This window comes from Falco punctatus (genome assembly GCF_963210335.1).
Source record: "Falco punctatus genome assembly, chromosome: 4".
Classification (NCBI taxonomy): domain Eukaryota; kingdom Metazoa; phylum Chordata; class Aves; order Falconiformes; family Falconidae; genus Falco; species Falco punctatus.
Window position 1 is genome coordinate 14095737 of NC_137583.1, and position 16167 is coordinate 14111903.

General features: G+C 59.5%; 2 protein-coding genes across 3 annotated transcripts; one reads left to right on the top strand and one right to left on the bottom strand.

The window, feature by feature from the left end:
- Positions 1–50: 50 nt before the first annotated feature.
- Positions 51–11847, top strand: IMPDH2 (inosine monophosphate dehydrogenase 2). 2 transcript variants are annotated; one of them, XM_080385661.1, is made up of 15 exons: positions 51–221; positions 329–377; positions 460–561; positions 809–883; positions 1330–1536; positions 3666–3753; positions 4371–4570; positions 5625–5715; positions 6446–6541; positions 7901–7972; positions 10166–10309; positions 10526–10670; positions 10756–10899; positions 11170–11253; positions 11590–11847. In XM_080385661.1, exons 1-15 carry the CDS (start codon positions 124–126, stop codon positions 11609–11611), a joined length of 1617 nt encoding a protein of 538 aa, XP_080241787.1. In that variant the 5' UTR covers positions 51–123; the 3' UTR covers positions 11612–11847. The 2 variants fall into 2 exon arrangements, with proteins under 2 accessions (XP_080241787.1, XP_080241788.1); XM_080385662.1 differs by lacking the exon at positions 7901–7972 and having other exon boundaries at positions 52–221.
- Positions 11848–13150: 1303 nt separating this feature from the next.
- NDUFAF3 (NADH:ubiquinone oxidoreductase complex assembly factor 3) lies at positions 13151–14925 on the bottom strand. The gene is made up of 5 exons (XM_080385700.1): positions 14772–14925; positions 14401–14593; positions 14237–14303; positions 13842–13942; positions 13151–13661 (listed from the first exon to the last, which is right to left on the bottom strand). The coding sequence occupies exons 1-5, from the start codon at positions 14825–14827 to the stop codon at positions 13566–13568; spliced, it is 513 nt and encodes a 170-aa protein (XP_080241826.1). The 5' UTR covers positions 14828–14925; the 3' UTR covers positions 13151–13565.
- Between the last annotated feature and the right edge of the window lie 1242 nt (positions 14926–16167).

A 16167-nucleotide genomic window follows, 5' to 3' on the forward strand; every position in this document is an offset into this window, starting at 1 on the left:
GCCGGCGCCGGGCCCTTTCCGGCGGCCGCTCTGGGCCGCGCTCTCATTGGGCCGACGCCGCGGGGGCGCGTGCGCGCGGGGGCGCGCGGAGCGGCGGGCACGCGGCGGCGGCGGGCCGGCGCCATGGCGGACTACCTCATCAGCGGCGGCACCGGCTACGTGCCCGACGACGGGCTGACGGCGCAGCAGCTGTTTAGCTGCGGTGATGGGCTCACCTACAAGTGAGTGGGGCCGGGCCGGGGGTGCGAGGCTGGGGTCGGGGCCGCGGAGCCGGGGGCCGCGGAGCCGGGGGCCGCCGCTGACGCGTCTCCCCGTCCCCCCCCCCCAGCGACTTCCTCATCCTGCCGGGCTACATCGACTTCACGGCGGACCAGGTGGTGAGTGGCCGGGGTGGGGGAGCGGGCCGGGCCGGGGCCGGGGCTGGGGCCGCCGCTCACCCGCCGCCCGCCTCCCCGCCAGGACCTGACCTCGGCGCTGACCAAGAGGATCACCCTGAAGACGCCGCTGGTCTCCTCCCCCATGGACACGGTCACCGAGGCCGGCATGGCCATCGCCATGGCGGTGAGTGCCCCCCGCCGCCGCCCTTCCCGCTGGCCGTGCCGCTCGAGGCCGTACGTGTCTGCTCGGGGCCGCCTGCAGCCCCCCGGAGGCGAGGCCGTGCCTCAGGCCGCTCCCCCGCCGCCCACCCCCCGGCCTCGTCGCCCCGGCTCCCGAGCTGGGCTCTGGCGCTCCCTGCCCGGCTGCTGCCCCCCGCGGGGACGGGCCCGGCGGGTTGTGCTGCGACTCAGGGCCGCCTTTGTGTTACCAGCTCACCGGGGGAATCGGGTTCATCCATCACAACTGCACCCCGGAGTTCCAGGCCAACGAAGTGCGGAAGGTGAAGGTGAGTGGCTGGAACAGCAGCGCTGAACCGTGCTTGCCTGTGTCTTGGTGGGGGTGGGCAGTGGGGTTTGGCCCTGCTCGAGGAGCTGTGTGCCAGATCTTGGTGTTTCAGAAGGGTGGTGCTACCCTGGTTGCCTGCACACACCTCTTGTTGTGTGTTAGGCGCTGTCCACGCACAGCCTGGGACTTGAGAATGCCAGGCCTCCTGGTGCGAGAGTATTCCCCGTAATTTCAGGAAGGAGGTTAGTCTGGGAATTGTTGGGAATCTAACGCTACTTGAGTAAGCCTTAGTGCTGGTTTGGGGAGTCATCCTGTTGGTGAGCATACGGCCAGCCTGAGTGGTGGCAGACCTTTATGAGTGGCCGCAGTCACCACTAGGCACGTGACCCGCTTCTGCTTGGTCTGGCAGCGCTGCTTAGCCTGGCTGCTCTGTCTGCTTCTTTCCAGAAATATGAGCAAGGATTCATCACAGACCCTGTGGTGTTGAGCCCCAACGACCGAGTACGAGATGTGTTTGAAGCAAAAGCTCGTCATGGATTCTGTGGGATTCCCATCACAGACAATGGGAAGATGGGGGGCAAGCTGGTTGGGATCATCTCATCTCGAGATATCGATTTCCTGAAGGAGTCGGAGCATGACTTGCCTCTCGGTGAGGTGAGAAGGGCTTTGCGTTAGGAGGTGGTGTGGCTTGTTATAAGAAGGGTGAGTGTGTGGCTATGAGGATGCTGCCCCAGCTGGAGCTCCACCTTAGCTCTGCGGGTCCATCTTTAACTCCATTTCCATGGGAGAGTGTCTTGTTCATTTACGCTGTCTGAAACTCCTGCAGAGCAGATGCAGGAGAGTGGCTGCACAGTTAGTGTTAGCATGACTGCTCCTGCAGGCTCATCTTTCAGTGTTGGGGAAGCCACCCTCTCTACAGCTGGTGTTCTCCCCGGGTTCAGTAATTAATTTCTGGTGTTCCTGGCTGCTGCTGTGGTCCCTCATGGCATGCTGGCACTGGCCAGGGCTGTAGCAGCTGTGTTGTGCCCAGCAAGCCCTCCGAGTGCTGATCTTCCTTTTCTGGACTGCCTTTCCCGGCCAAGATGTGCCTCATCTAGGCTACTTGTTCTTTAAAATAACCCTTTGAACTTGGAGACTGGCAGTTTAGCCTTTATAATGCTACACCGTCAGACTCCCCTCCTACAGGAGAACGTTCTCGGCAATGCCGGTGCTGATTTTTGTTAGTTCTGGCATTCCCGTTACATGAGCTGTGTAACCCTATATCTGTGGTGCTGTCAGGTTACACCACCGGTGCCTCTCAGCCAGACTCTGCTCTTGACTCATGACTATTTTTAGCTCTTGCTGACCAAACCTGGTATCGCGTGCTCATCCCTGTTTGGTTTGAAATCGCCTATAAATACCTGTAACAAGAATCTTAAACTAGGAGTAGGTTATAGAAGTGCACATGGCCCTTTCCAGCAATGCTGGCCCATTCGGAGGAGTCACATAAGAATCTCCTCTCATCCTTTACGTGGATCATTCAGTGCTGCAAAGCTGGAAGCTTGCCGCTGTTAGTGTTTGGTGCTTGCCTCTGTCAGCAGGCAAGGCTAGGGCAGTGAATGGTCCCATAGATCTCTTCCCCACTCGCTGTCCAGCACTGATATTGCTGAGCCATTTGTTGCCATCCAGCTAAATGCACAGGTCTCCTGTAGCTCGGGAAGCTCGTGGATCCCACAGGCTTATGGATGTTGGGATATGCCTGTGATTCCTCAGCTTTGCCTGAGATGTGGGTTCTGTCACAGGCAGGATTTTGGGTGGATGTAGGTGGAGTGTGCCTCTCTGCTGGCAAAGTGTGTGTTCTTATGGTATAAATAACTGAAATGTTGCATCATCTTTGTTGTGTGCAACTAATCTACCTTCTGTGAGGGTTAGGGAGTGTTCCCTTTCAGCTTTGCCTGGCCGTCTCGAGTAACCTTTTGTGAGAACATCCCACGTGAACTCTGTGATTGCAGAACACTGTGTGTGGGAAGGGACCTCGAGGTCTCTTGTCAAGCCTCCTGCCTGAGGCCTGTTCAGCTGGAGCAGGCTGCGTGGCGCTGTGTCTGTAAGGATGGAGAGTTCACTGCCTCTTTGGGCTGCTCTTCCAGTGGTTGACCGTTGTTGTGGTGAAAGCTTTTTTTGGTATACCACGTCAGATGTTCCCGTGTTCGAGCTTCTGTCCATTGCCCCTTTCTGCTGTGTTTTGGTGCTTGTTTGTCAGAGTGAGTGTGGGCGAGCATGTTTGTTTGGATTGAAGCAACTCCTTTGCCCCGTTGACCTTGCCAGCAGCAGCGGTGGGTTATTCTGGGCACAGCCCTTCCAGAGCCTGTATGCTGGGGATGACTGCCTGAAAACAAGCTTGGGGGTAGCGTTTCTGCCAGAACAGCATGGGACTCTGGAGGTGTCTCCAGCCCTTATTTGCCTGCGCTCTGTTAAAAGGGAGGGCTGTTTGGGTGACATCCCAAACAAGGGTCATCTGAGAATCATCCCCTGCTTCTAGGTCTTCTCCCTCGGCTTGCTGAGGTCCTCTGCCATCTCCTGTTTTCACTACACCAGTGGGCTTGGGGGCCACTGCTTGCATGGGGACAGCGCATTGGAGGCTGTTCCTGTGTGTTTCTGGAGGCGTGTTGCTGTGCTGTGGGCTCCTTTGTCTGTAGAGCACTCCCATATGGCTGCTGCAGTGTTTCACGTGGGCAGAGGGGTTCGGTATTTTCAGATCAGTGCGAAGGAGTTCTTGTGACTTTTTATCTTCTCCCTCCTGCTAGATTATGACAAAGCGAGAGGATCTTGTTGTGGCCCCGGCTGGCGTAATGTTGAAAGAAGCAAATGAAATTCTACAAAGGAGTAAAAAAGGTACCTGCGAACATCGTGATGCAAGGGAGAGCTGTGGAAGCGCTGGGCTGGGAGCAGTAGTGGGTGCATGTGGACGTGCGTCTGCCTACGCGTGGGTGAAACATGGGAGGGCTGTGTTCCAGCATGAGGAGAGGAGAGAGTGCCTGCAGCCCTCTGCCAGGGTACAGAGTTCACATGTGTTCATCTCAAATCTGTTTGAAGTTGAGGGATTCTTGGCAGCCCAGGAGCTGAAGAGTGCCTGGCTGTCCAGCCACACATCTTCAGTTTTCTATCCTGGTCTTTGCACGTTGGCACTCAGTTCAGCTCCGTTACGGTATGGTAGTTTGACCTTTAACACAGTATCATGGGTCTAATTACTAAAAAAGATGCACTTTCTCTGTGGTTAGTGTGAAAACACAGAGTTTTTCTCCACTCTTGCAAACTCCTTGCTTTGTTTCCCGAGCCAGAGCTGCTGGCATCCATGGCCAAGCAAGATTTGGTACTACACCTCTTTGAGTCTCCACCTTGCACCAGTTGCTGCCTGCCTGATGCTCCTGGTCTGGTGCACTGCTTTGGGCTAGCGTCTGTCTCCTGCAGAAACGGATATTTCCAGTGACATTCTTTCTGTTTGTTTCAAGGCAAGCTGCCAATTGTTAATGAAGATGACGAGCTGGTGGCTATAATTGCCCGCACCGATCTCAAGAAGAACCGGGACTACCCTCTGGCTTCTAAGGATTCCAAGAAGCAGCTGCTCTGTGGTGCCGCTATCGGGACCCACGAAGATGACAAGTACCGGCTGGACCTCCTGGTGCAGGCTGGCGTGGATGCGGTAGTGCTGGTGAGCCACCCGCAGGCATCGCGTTGGCCTGGGGGGCTGAGGATCCAGTTTGAATGAATCTCTGACAGCGGAGCAGCAGCATAGCACTTGCTATCTTCATTACAGGCCCTTCTGTGTTAAGACTGTGGCAGTTTGATGACCTGTCAGTCTCATTCAGATTGGAGCCCTCAGATAAGAGGGGTTCCTCTTGCCTGGGAACTTATTTGGCCTTGGGGAAGTACGTAGGGTGCATTGAAGCCCTTAAGGCTGAGAAACTTTGTCAGTTAATACAGACTCTTCTACAAATGCTTCTTGCAGCCTGCCACCATAGTCTCTGATGTTCCTAACTAGTTTTGAGTATTTGGCTTCTTACAGTTCCCCTTCAGCTCTTTGGTGTTTGTTACTGTGTTATTCTCTTAACTGCCAGATGTTCAGGAGTGGCCAGTCCAGGCTCTCCTAGTCTCCCCTTCTGGCCTGCCAGCTTTCAGGCACAGCCATCACTGCCTGGATTTGCACGTTGTTTTCTCATTGAGTTCTGAGGGCACGACTGAGCAGTGTTGCAGCTGGAAATGTTTAACAGACACTGTGAGCTGGCTGGGTCACGGAGGTCGGCAGGGCCTGAGTGCTCGGTGGTTGACATCTCGTATTGCAGCTGCCCTGCTGCGCAGCAGGGAGAGGTGCATTCACGCGCTGGCTCTTCTGGCTTTCACAAGGAACATTCACCATTTCACCTGTACTTTGAGACAGGGCTGATGGTGTCCTGGTGTTAGAACCAGGCAGTTCCTACCAGCAGCCAGATGTGCTCTTTGTTGCCTGCTGTAGAAGCCACAGGATTTAAATGCGAAGGTTATTACTGAAGTCCTTAGAATAAAATGCCTTCTACAGGGACAGTACATTACTATCTTTGCTGCAGCTTCTCCTCCGGTTCTGTACTCAGTTTGGGGAGTCATTTTGCCCACTTAGCCAGCTTAGCAGAGACCCCAGTAAGCAGAGTGAAGATCTGAGGCCATTCTAGAGCTGTATTTGTAATCTTCTGCAGAAATTTTGATTGAAATTGGTTTTCTTTCTGTTGCAGGATTCCTCCCAGGGTAACTCCATCTTCCAGATCAATATGATAAAATATATTAAGGAGAAATATCCCAACCTACAAGTTATTGGAGGAAACGGTAGGCATGTGTTGAAGACTGTTCTTGTCTTTAAATTACGTTTGTCTCTTAGACATAGAGGGAGTTGCAGGGGTGTGAATGAAACAGTCGTCTTGGTAAATGTCTGAACTTAAAATGGTTTCCTCTGGCTTGTGGAACAGAGCAAGATGGCTCAGCAGGCACAGGGCAGTACCCTGCTGCTGCCACAGCTGCAGATATTTTGAAGTCTTTGGTCTGCAGCACAGTGTGCTACAGTCCTCTGTACACATTAGCTGCTTTTACACACCAGCTTAAAATTTTGGACAATAATAATAATGACTATTGCTTAATTTGGAAATCTAATGGAAATTTTCCCTGCCTCCTGACAGCAGAGTTCAGCAGTCCCTGCCTTTACCTGGCTGGTGTGTTACCGGTGCTGCTGTTAGCCTGTACTCTGCCCTCCCTACCTGATGTGGCCCAAAGAGCGCCTGGCACCATGCAGGGCCCTCTGCTGCCTCGGCCTTTGGGTGTAAGCGCGTTGTGGAGTAGCCTAAAGGGCCGGTGTCACCTCGCCCACTGGGGACAGCTGGGATGGAAACTCAGTGCTGGTTTGGCGGATAGGCCTGGTAGCAGTGGACAGCCAGGCCTGGCTCTGACACAGGCCGGTGCCCTGGGCAGGGGGTGTTTGCAGCCACGGGGGAAGCACCAGGACAGAGCAGCCTCGCCTGCAAATCTGCTTGTCTCTCTTCAAACCAGTTTCTGCTCCCTACAGTTGTGACTGCTGCTCAGGCCAAGAACCTCATCGACGCAGGGGTCGATGCCCTGAGAGTCGGGATGGGCAGTGGCTCCATCTGCATCACACAGGAAGGTGAGAGAGATCAGCTGTCTCCTAAATGGGCTACAGCCATCTGTTCCGTAGGGTTTCCCTGCTGAAAAGCAGCATAGCCAGGATGGACTTCTGTTGTAAGGGCCGTGTCCAACAGCAAGCTGTCTTTCACCCCCTTCGTCCAGGACATTCTCATCACCTGGGTCAAACCTTTGGGGTGGCAGCAGCAGCAAAGGCATTTCCCAGTACTGACCGAGACTGAGTAGAGCAGGTGTGGCACGCGTGGCTTTGCCCGAGAGGAGCCACTGGCTCGGTGTGGGATGGGGCTGGCAGGCAGCTCTGCAGGGAGAGGGGCTTACCGGAGCCCCAGTGCTGACAGGTGAAGTGCACCGGGCTGTCTGCGCTCCCTTTCCCTCTGGCAGCAGTGTGCGCGATGCTTGAGTATTGGTCTTCTGGGCTTGACGCCTTTATGCAATTTCCAGGCCGAAATGGGATTTCTGGCCGTTGTCTCTGCAGTTAGCTGGAGCTTGTGTAGGGCAGAGGCCATGTCACCCTTGGCTAAAAGGTGGAGAGGGGCCTCCCCAGGGCCTGGAGAAAGGCTGCCTGGGGGACAGGCTCGGTCCTCGTGTTGTGAACCTGGGAAGTGAGGTGCAGAGAACACAGTCCCTCTGCTTTGCTCCTTGGTCCTTGCCTTGGGAGGCAGCAAGAGGGTAGCTGATGGCTGAAGGTGCTGCGTTAGCTCTGCCGATTCCAGCATGGAGCCTTTGAGCAGCACTGGACCCAGGCTGCGTTCCTGCTTTTCCCGCCATGGGAGCACTGGCTGCGGGGTTTCCCGGTCGGGGCAGTCTGTCTTGGGTGACCTTTCTAGGGAGGTTGTGGTGTCCTTGGGCTCATGCTTCCATAGCCAGAGCAGAACCGGAACACACGTGTCCTACTCTGGTTCTGAGGCAGAGGACCCGCTGAGGCGTGCTCCGTCCTGCAGCGCGGTGAACGTCTCCAGAGGGTGCCTCTCCTGGCTGCTGCAGTCGGTGGGGTTGGGTGCTGGTTTTGGGGAGGGAACAGAGAGAGCAGAGGTAGAATGTGGTGCTTCCCAGGAGATGTGGTTGCAAAATTGACCGCAGCTTCCCAGGTTTTTGTCCCTCTTAGGGCAAGAACTCTGGCTCTTTGGGTTGGGGGGGGGCACCTCTCTGGATGGCTGCGGGGGCAGGGCGAGCATGCGCTGTGCACAGCCGGGCCTGGCTGGCTTGGATCTGGCCTCTGGCTTGGCTCGGGCTAGGCAGGGTTTGCAAGGTCAGCTCTGTCCCACACCGTATGCTCTGCCTAGTAGCAGGTCACTGCTGGGGTCCTTTGTTCTGCTGCTGTTCTTCTGTCTCTAAAATGTGTGTGTTTGTTTTTGTTTAGCTGCTCCAAAGATCCCTCCAGACCTAAAGTCCCACAGCCCCAAATGCCCTTCTACTGTCACGGGCACCTATAGTAAGTCACTTGCCCTGTTCCCAACCCTAATTATGTGTCTTGAAGCAGGACCCTGATTTGGCTGCACATGGCCCTACTGCTTGTTTGAGAATAATTTAGCTGTAGATGCACTTGGGGTTTTGTGGCTTTGGATACTGGTTTTGAATCTGAACTGGAAGCTGCAAAGCCTTTCTGAATTCCTAAAGCAGGGTCTGAACTGTCAAAGCTGAGGGCACTCAGGGCTGTCCACCTTCCACTCCAAAATCCAGTTAGGAGCCTGACTGGGCTTTCTGACTGCATCTTCTGGATCTCTAGCCAGGCATGCCCCTGCTCATCCAGTGGTGGGAGGTGATCCCTGAGCGGTCCTTGATCCTGCTCTAATCTGGCCCCAGTTGCAGGGAGGCTGTGTGCTGGCTAAGCTTCACTTGAAGCTGGCTCCCCTGGGGTCACGGAGGGACTTAACTGCATACGGCCACCTTGGCAGCGGTGCACCAGGACCACGGCTTTCCCCGCAGACACCTGTGGAGAGAAAGGGCTCTGATGCTACTGGGTCGAGCAGCCACCTGCAGCAAGCCTTGGGTTTTGCCCTTTCTCCTAGTTTTGATGCACCTCAAAGGGAAAGAGGTTTCCGTTGAAGATCCGGGAAGGTTTTCTCTAACAGATGATCTTGTAGGCCACCCTTTGCAGATGTGCTAAAAAAAGACATACCCTCACCCAGACCCCTCAGTGTGTGCGTGCTCTGAACCTTGCTTTGGAAGCTGCGCTCTGAAGCTGTGGCGCTGGGCACTGGGACAGTCGGAACGGTGCGACGCTCCCAGGGGCCCTGAGCCAAGCTGTTCCTTAAAGGGCTGGTCTCTATGGTTGCTCTTGAGAGGTTTCTGCAAGCCCTGCACTGTCTACAGCACTATCTCGTAGACCCTGGTCTCTGGACCCTCCAAAATCAGGTGCTTCTCTCCACAGATCTCTTCCCTTGCAGCATTTTGCAGCCACAACGTGGCCTTTAGCAGTGCGGTACCGAGCGAGACCATCTCTTTTAAGACTAACGGCGTTCGTGTTACAGCTGGCAGACTCTCCCTGGCTAGCTGAGCCCTAGCTTGACGCTGAGTTTTGTTCCATTACAATCAGTTCTTTCATTATTTTAGCCTGGAGACGGGGTTCCCTCTCTCAGCAGCTGCTGCTGAGCACTGGGAGCAGAGCAACTGCGGACTCCCGGCCTCAGCGAGCCTCTGCCAGGGACGTGCGCTGCCAGCGCTGCTGCCAGGCAGGCTAAACCACACCTGGAGTTCACGCTCCACAGCACTAATCCTGCATGGCCATAATCTTACCCAGTGGCTCAGACTAACTGTGACTGGAGAAAAGGCTTCTGGTTAACTGTGGGGAAGGGAAGTCTCCCTGAGAGAAGCTTATCTCAGCATACTTGCATGCCTGTGGCTGACAAAGGTGTTACAAGACGTGCCCTGTGCCGGTTTTCTCTCGCGTAATGGGAAGCCTCTAACTGCTACTGACTGGGAAGAGCAGGTAAATCCAGAGCTATTAACCCCCTTCCCATGGGGCAGCTAAACTTGACAGAATCCATGCTACGTTGCAGGGCAGGAACATAAATTATTGCCCATAAGCCATCAAATCATCCTGCTAGTTTCCTTTTCCACTGCTGCATGTGAGTGTGTGTGTGTGTGTGTGCGCGCACGCAAATGTATATGTATAGATATATCTATACATATACATATATATATACTGGCTCTCTCCCAGCCAGCTGCCTTTCCATGCAAGAAGCGCATCATACAGCTGCTGGGGATATGGAGAAAGGGTCTGGCACCGCTAGGAGGGAGCGAGTGGTGGGACGTGCCTACGTTGCCAGGGATGCTCTTGAGAGGGGCTTGTGGGGTCTGCTCCGCTTCCTTCCCAAGCTCCCCACACCTCTGCTGTGCACCAGGACAAGCTGCAAGTCTTGGCTAATCCCAGGCGTTTGGTCAAAGACCCTAGTCCCAAGGTCACCCACAGCTTTTTGGAGTCAAGGGCTGTGAGGATGTCCCAGCAGGCACCTCCTGGGCATCTGCTTCTCTTGCAACTCTGCCTAGGGAAGGAGCATCCAGGGATTTGTGCGTTCCTGAGTGCTGAAGCATGTGTGTGCCGGAAGCCTAAAAGGGCCTGCTGGGGAGGGGACGCGCTGCTGCGTGGGAGCTGACCCTTTCTCTGCTCTCTCCCTGCCCGCAGTGCTGGCGTGCGGCCGCCCCCAGGCCACGGCGGTGTACAAGGTGTCTGAATACGCCAGGAGATTTGGCGTCCCCGTGATCGCAGACGGAGGGATCCAGACGGTTGGGCACATCGCAAAGGCCCTCGCACTCGGGGCCTCCACAGGTGAGCAGCGCGTCGGGTGGCCAGGCTGTGCCCCTGTGGGAGTCTCCTAGGGAGGGCTGCCATGTGGCAGCGGATTCTGGGCACGAGGGCGTATCCCTGCAGGTGGCTGGGGATGCGGGGGGGTCCAGCACAGTGCTGTGCTCAGGGACCCTGAGGGGTTTGCAGCCAAAGCCTTCCTGCTGCTGACATGCTGTTCTTGGTGATCTCTTGTGCTAGTGATGATGGGCTCTCTCCTGGCCGCCACCACAGAGGCCCCAGGTGAGTACTTCTTCTCGGATGGAATTAGGTTGAAGAAATACCGCGGCATGGGCTCGCTAGATGCCATGGACAAGAACTTGGGCAGCCAGAACCGGTATTTCAGGTAAGAGATGGTGCTTTGGGGCAGCCGATCAAGCTTTTGGGGCTTCCCTGCTTCATAAACTTGCTTGATTTGTGCTCCCATGCAGTGAGACAGACAAAATCAAAGTAGCCCAGGGGGTCTCCGGCGCAGTGCAGGACAAGGGCTCTATCCACAAGTTCATTCCGTACCTGATTGCTGGGATCCAGCATTCCTGCCAGGATATTGGTGCCAAGAGCCTGACGCAAGTCCGGTGAGTGCCTCCCCTCGCTTGTGTTCTGGTTAGGTCACAGTGCTGCCCTTTGGGGTCCCTGGGCAAGCTGTGCCCAAGCTGCAGCGTGTTCTGCATGGCCTGACCTCACTGTAGTGCTCTTCCCTCATCTCCCGTGGGCACTGCGTCATGGATTTGCTAGCCCCAGGCGTGCAGGAGCGTGGTCTCTTGTGGAGTATTCAGCTGGCTGGGCTTGAAATGTTGGGGTTACCTTAATCTGGCTGGCTTGTGATGAGTGTCCTTTCACCTCAGAGCCATGATGTACTCGGGAGAGCTGAAGTTTGAGAAGAGGACGACGTCTGCCCAGGTGGAAGGAGGGGTGCATGGCCTCCACTCGTAAGTGTTTCTGGCAGGACCCCTGTCTCCCCGGGGTGGGTGCCAGGGGAGATAAGCATGGCCATCCTGTGCCTCAGCTGCTGTGAGGGTGGCTTGATGTGCTGCTGGCTTCATCTGCCACTGTGCAGCTGGGCTGAGTGACAGCCTGTCACCTGGCTTGGGCCAGCACCCCTCTTGCAGCTGGGACAAGCAGACAAGCTACTCACTGCCTGCGTGCCGGGGCTCTTCCCCACTGAGGGCTGGCAGCTCAGGAGCTGTTCTGACTGTGCCTTTGGCCCTTGCCCTGGGTGATACGGGTCGGTAAAAAGGCTCTCTGGTTTGCTGCTCCCCTCGCAGGTATGAGAAGCGCCTCTTCTGAAGGCGGTCCGTCTGTGTCTGTCATTGTGCCACTCAGCCCTGCGCCACCCTGTGTGGGAGCTGCTCTTGCTGCAGAAGTGCCATTACTCTGTGGGCTGCCTGGAGCTCCCCGTGTCCCCTGGCTGCTTCATCACCACCCGAGAGGGCCCACCTGCTGCCCAGGAGCAGTGATCCTGGGCTGGTGCCACACTGGCTGTGTTTTACAATAAAACAGGAAAAGATGTGTAGTTGGTGTCAGCCCAGAGTCCCGCTTCCTTCTCCTTTGCTTCCTGCATCCTCTCAGGAGCAGCTGATGACCCCAGAAGGGACACTGTGGGGGGGGAGGGGGGGGAAGGGGGAGGGTACAGCCCCCAAGACAGGGCTGAGTGGATAATGCAGCGTGGGGTGTTTTAAAAAAAAAACAAACAACTTCCCGAGAGCAGAAAACAAAGGCTGCCAGGGAAGAAGGCAAATGGATTTTACAGGGCCGTTCGCTAGTGCCAGGCTGCTGCAGGACCCTGTGCCTGGTCCGCTGCTACAATGATTAAGCACAGGGGTGTACGTATGTGCACGTCACCCAGGTACCTGCCCACATGCCCCTGCAAATGCTTTGTGCTGCAGCTGCTTCTCATGCACCCGGCCCTTGGAGCTGTTTTCCTGTGCTTGGTCCTCCCCAATCTGCCTTTCTCCTTCCCTTCCCCATCCCCTATTGTCCCCATGGCTCCCAGCGTCCCCCTGCAGTCGCACCCCCAGGGGGCTGGTCTTCGTGTGGTACAGATCACTTGCCTGAGCTTCATGGATGGTTTGTTTGCAGCTCTCCATGCCTGACCAGTGCAGACCTCCCTGGCTTGGCCAGGTTACCTGTGCTTGCAACACCAGGTGACAAAGGTATTTTACACCTGTATCGGTTGTGTGCACATGCAAACATCGCTTCTGCCAAAGAGCATGTGCTTACCGTCAGTACTTTGTGTCACCGATGTTGTTGACTGAAAAAAAATCACTCCGCAGCATGGCGATGTCAAATTAGATCCACACATGCTAAACCCAGAGCTTTAAATTACAACATAATTGTGTCAAACATTTATTAAAGCAGCTAACTTGTCAACAAAGCTTCCCCAGGGCTGGGGACTACAGCCACATCCCACCCCTCTTGGGCACACAGAGGTGGCAGGGTTTGGGGCACAAGCCCGCTATTAGGTACACGTACACCCTTCCCCAGCCCCAGGGGCGGCATCCATGGCCACAAACCAGTGCGGTAGGGGTGACATGACAGTGACCATCTCAGTGTCCCCTGCTTGAGCTGAGCCTGCAGGGAGACAGGGTGCAGCACCCAGGGACCACCTGCAGCTGGAGGCTTCGCAAGTGACACTGGTACTGCAGAGCAGGACAAGAACCCACAGGAAAGCCCGGGGCAGGCCAGCACCAGCTGGGACACACCAGTTGCTGTTGCTGGCTGTGCCAGTGATACCCCTGGCACCAACACATGCTGCCCACAGCAAGCTCACTCACTGCTGGTGGGTTACAGCCTCGCGCTGCTGTGTGTTAACCACCACGCAATTGCTTTGTGTTTCTGATTTACATGTATTTTCCTTGAGGAGCTCCAAATGTGCGGGGGGGATGCACCGCTCACCCCACTAGCCTCCACCCTGCCCCGGGGCCATGGCTTCTTGCTGCCAAGGCACCAGGCACCACCTCGGCAGAAGAGCAGAGCTGTGGGTGCGGCGCTGCCAGCAATGCTCATGCCTCCTGCTGTGCCCCGCAGCCCCCGGCCCGGGCAAGGAGGCCGAGAAGCCAGGGACATCGGGCAGAGCCGAGCCCACACATTTCACAGCATCCTCCCGTGTGCAGAGCGGCCACCCAGCCAGCAGCTCTGAAAGCTTAATCCAAAGCGCTCCTCCACCAGGAGCAGTGATGCTCGGGGGGCTTCAGGCAGGCGAGGGAATTGCTGCTCATCCCCTGGCTGCGGCAGGCAGCACCTACAGCCCCATGTAGGTGCCCCGCGGAGGGATGAGCGCAGCAGCCACCACACGCTTTTCACTTGTTAGGAAGTTGAAGGTTGCACACGCATTTGGCTGTGAAGCAAAAGGGATTGAAGCCCCAGCCCTCGGCCGGGAGATGCTGTCCTTCCCCGCTGGGCACACAACCTCCCCCGCTCCCTGCCCATCCCAGGCAGGCAGAGCCCTGGGGGGGGGGTCCCAGCGGCCACGCCCAGCCCCTTCATGCGGGTGCTGCCCGCGCACACTGCTCCTTACCGTGTCCTGCACCTCCACAGCGATCCCGCACTCCCGCATCTGCTTCAGCGTGGTGGGGTGCAGCCGCTCCACCCTGTCTCCCGTGCCCAGCACCAGGATCTCTGCAACCAGGCCAGCGCCGCAGGCAAGGGGGGTGGGCAGGGCCGCACTGGGGCTGCCTGGGCCAGAGCCACCCCCCCTGCAGGGACCAGCAGCCCCCCCCCCCCAGGAGCCCAAATGGGGGGGAGCCTGGCCCGCTGCCCCCCTCCTGCCCCCCCTCCGGCCCCGCTGCAGGGCAGGAGGATGCCAGAGCTGCTCCTTCCCCCCAAATGGCAGCACGGGGCGGTGGGGGCTGTGTCCGGGGCCTCGCCCCGCTGGCCCCAAGGGTCACAGCCTGGCCCGGCTGCCCCACGTACCTATCTGGGGCTCCAGCAGCCGGAACAGCGACAGACTCTCCCGCGAGATGTCCCGGTAGGAGCCAACCTGCAGGGACGCGGAGGGCACTGAGCGGGGCAGACCCCCCCGGGCGCTCACCCACAGCGCGGGGGGCCGGGCAGCCCCTGCCCCGCCGGGCACTCACGTTCCACTGGAGGATGGCGCGGGGCAGGACGGCGCAGGGCCCCACCACCAGGTCCCCGCTGATGGTGAAGCCGCGGCTGTTGTAGCCCTCGATGAATATGGTGCTGGGGGACTCGGGCTCCAGCACCGTCAGCCGCGTCCGCTGGTACAGCTCGTCGTCTGCCGGCGTGAGGCGGTGAGCGCGGCACGGCACCCTGCGGGGACGGGGAGCCGGACACGTGGGGCCCACGGGCACCGCACAGCGAGCCACGGGCACCCCCCAGCTACCCCCTCGGCAGCCCGACGGCCACCGCCCCTGGGCCACAGAGCGATCCCCTCCGCCCAGCCGCAGGGTGCCGGCCGTGGCCCCGGTGCCCGTGCCCGTGCCCGTACCCGCCCGGAGCCCGCCGCACCACCGGCCCCAGCAGCCGCAGCGCCGCCACCGCCATAGCCGCGCCGCCACCGGAAGCGCAGAGCGCCCCGCCCCTGGCCTCGCCCGCGCCCCCTGGTGGCCGGCGCCGCCGCCGCGGAGCGGGGCTGGGACAGCGGCACCGGGGGCGGGAGCGGGGCCGGCCCGGGGCCCCCCGGTGCTCCCACCTCCTGCCGGGGGGAGGGCAGGGAGGGACGCGCTCACACCTACCGACACCCTCCCCCCGCGCCCGGGCCCGCCCCGACCTGGTTGCGCCCTGGCCGGGCTGCGGCCGGCGCCGGAGCGAAACCGAAAGCGGCGGCGGGGCGGGGAGCGGCGGGTGCGGGGCCCTGGGGGCCGCGCTGCCCCGGCCCTGCCTCGGCGGCGCGGGGGACCCGCCCGGGGCGCCCCGATCCCCGCCGCCGGGAGGGCCGCGGACCGGCCCGGGCTGCTGCGCCGGAGGCTGCGGGGCCGGAGGTGAGAGAGGAGCGGGCGGCTCCCGGTCCCGGGGCCCCGCCACCCCACGGGCGGCCGGGCCGGGCATCGGGAGGGAGCGGGACCGGGGCCGGGGCCGGGCTGCGCTCCCGTCCCGCAGCCGCGGGGCGCCCGCCCGGCTCCGCACCCGGCCCCGGCCTGGCCCCGCCGGTGGCTCGGGGCTGCCCCGGGCTCGGCACGGCTCCCCGGCCACCCTGCCGGCCCCGGCACGGTGTGCCACGCCGCGGGGTGGCCGCTGCCAGCCGGGCCGAGCCCCCGCCGCCACCTCCCCGCCCCGACAGGTGCCGGGGTCCTCGCCCCCCTCGCCCCAGGCCACACGCGGTGGGGCTGGCAGCAGCAGGGGACCGGGGGCGCGGTGGGGTGCCCTGGGGCTGGGGACCCACGTGTGTCCCCCCGTGCCACCCACCTGGGGCCAGCCGGAGCCCTGGCACCGCGGGGGCTACCAGGGGGCTCCACGGTGTCAGCGACGGGACCTTCCCCGCTGCCGCACCGCGTGGGCTGGGAGGCGTCGGGGATCCCTGGCACCCCGTGGCCAGGCACCCTCGGTCGACGGTCAGCGGCAGGGTCCCGGGTGCCCCTCGGCGAGCGGCAGCTGGAGCAGGTGGGGTTCCCCACACGGTTTCACTTCCACCATGGCGAAGGCCCGTGGGCCGCCTCACCGGGCTGGCGGGTGGGCTGGAGGCGCTGGCAGCAGCGGGGGCCATGCGGTGCCGCCACCGGGCGCAGGTGCTGGGGCGGGTGCCCTCCCTCGGGGGTGGCTCAGGTTTCCAGGCCGCAGTGGGGGCCGCTGGGCTGGCACCAGATGCTCCAGCCCCACCGGGGCTTTGTTCGAAGCAGTTTCCTTTTGGCTCAGCCGTGCCGCCCTCCCCTTGGCACCCGGCCCAC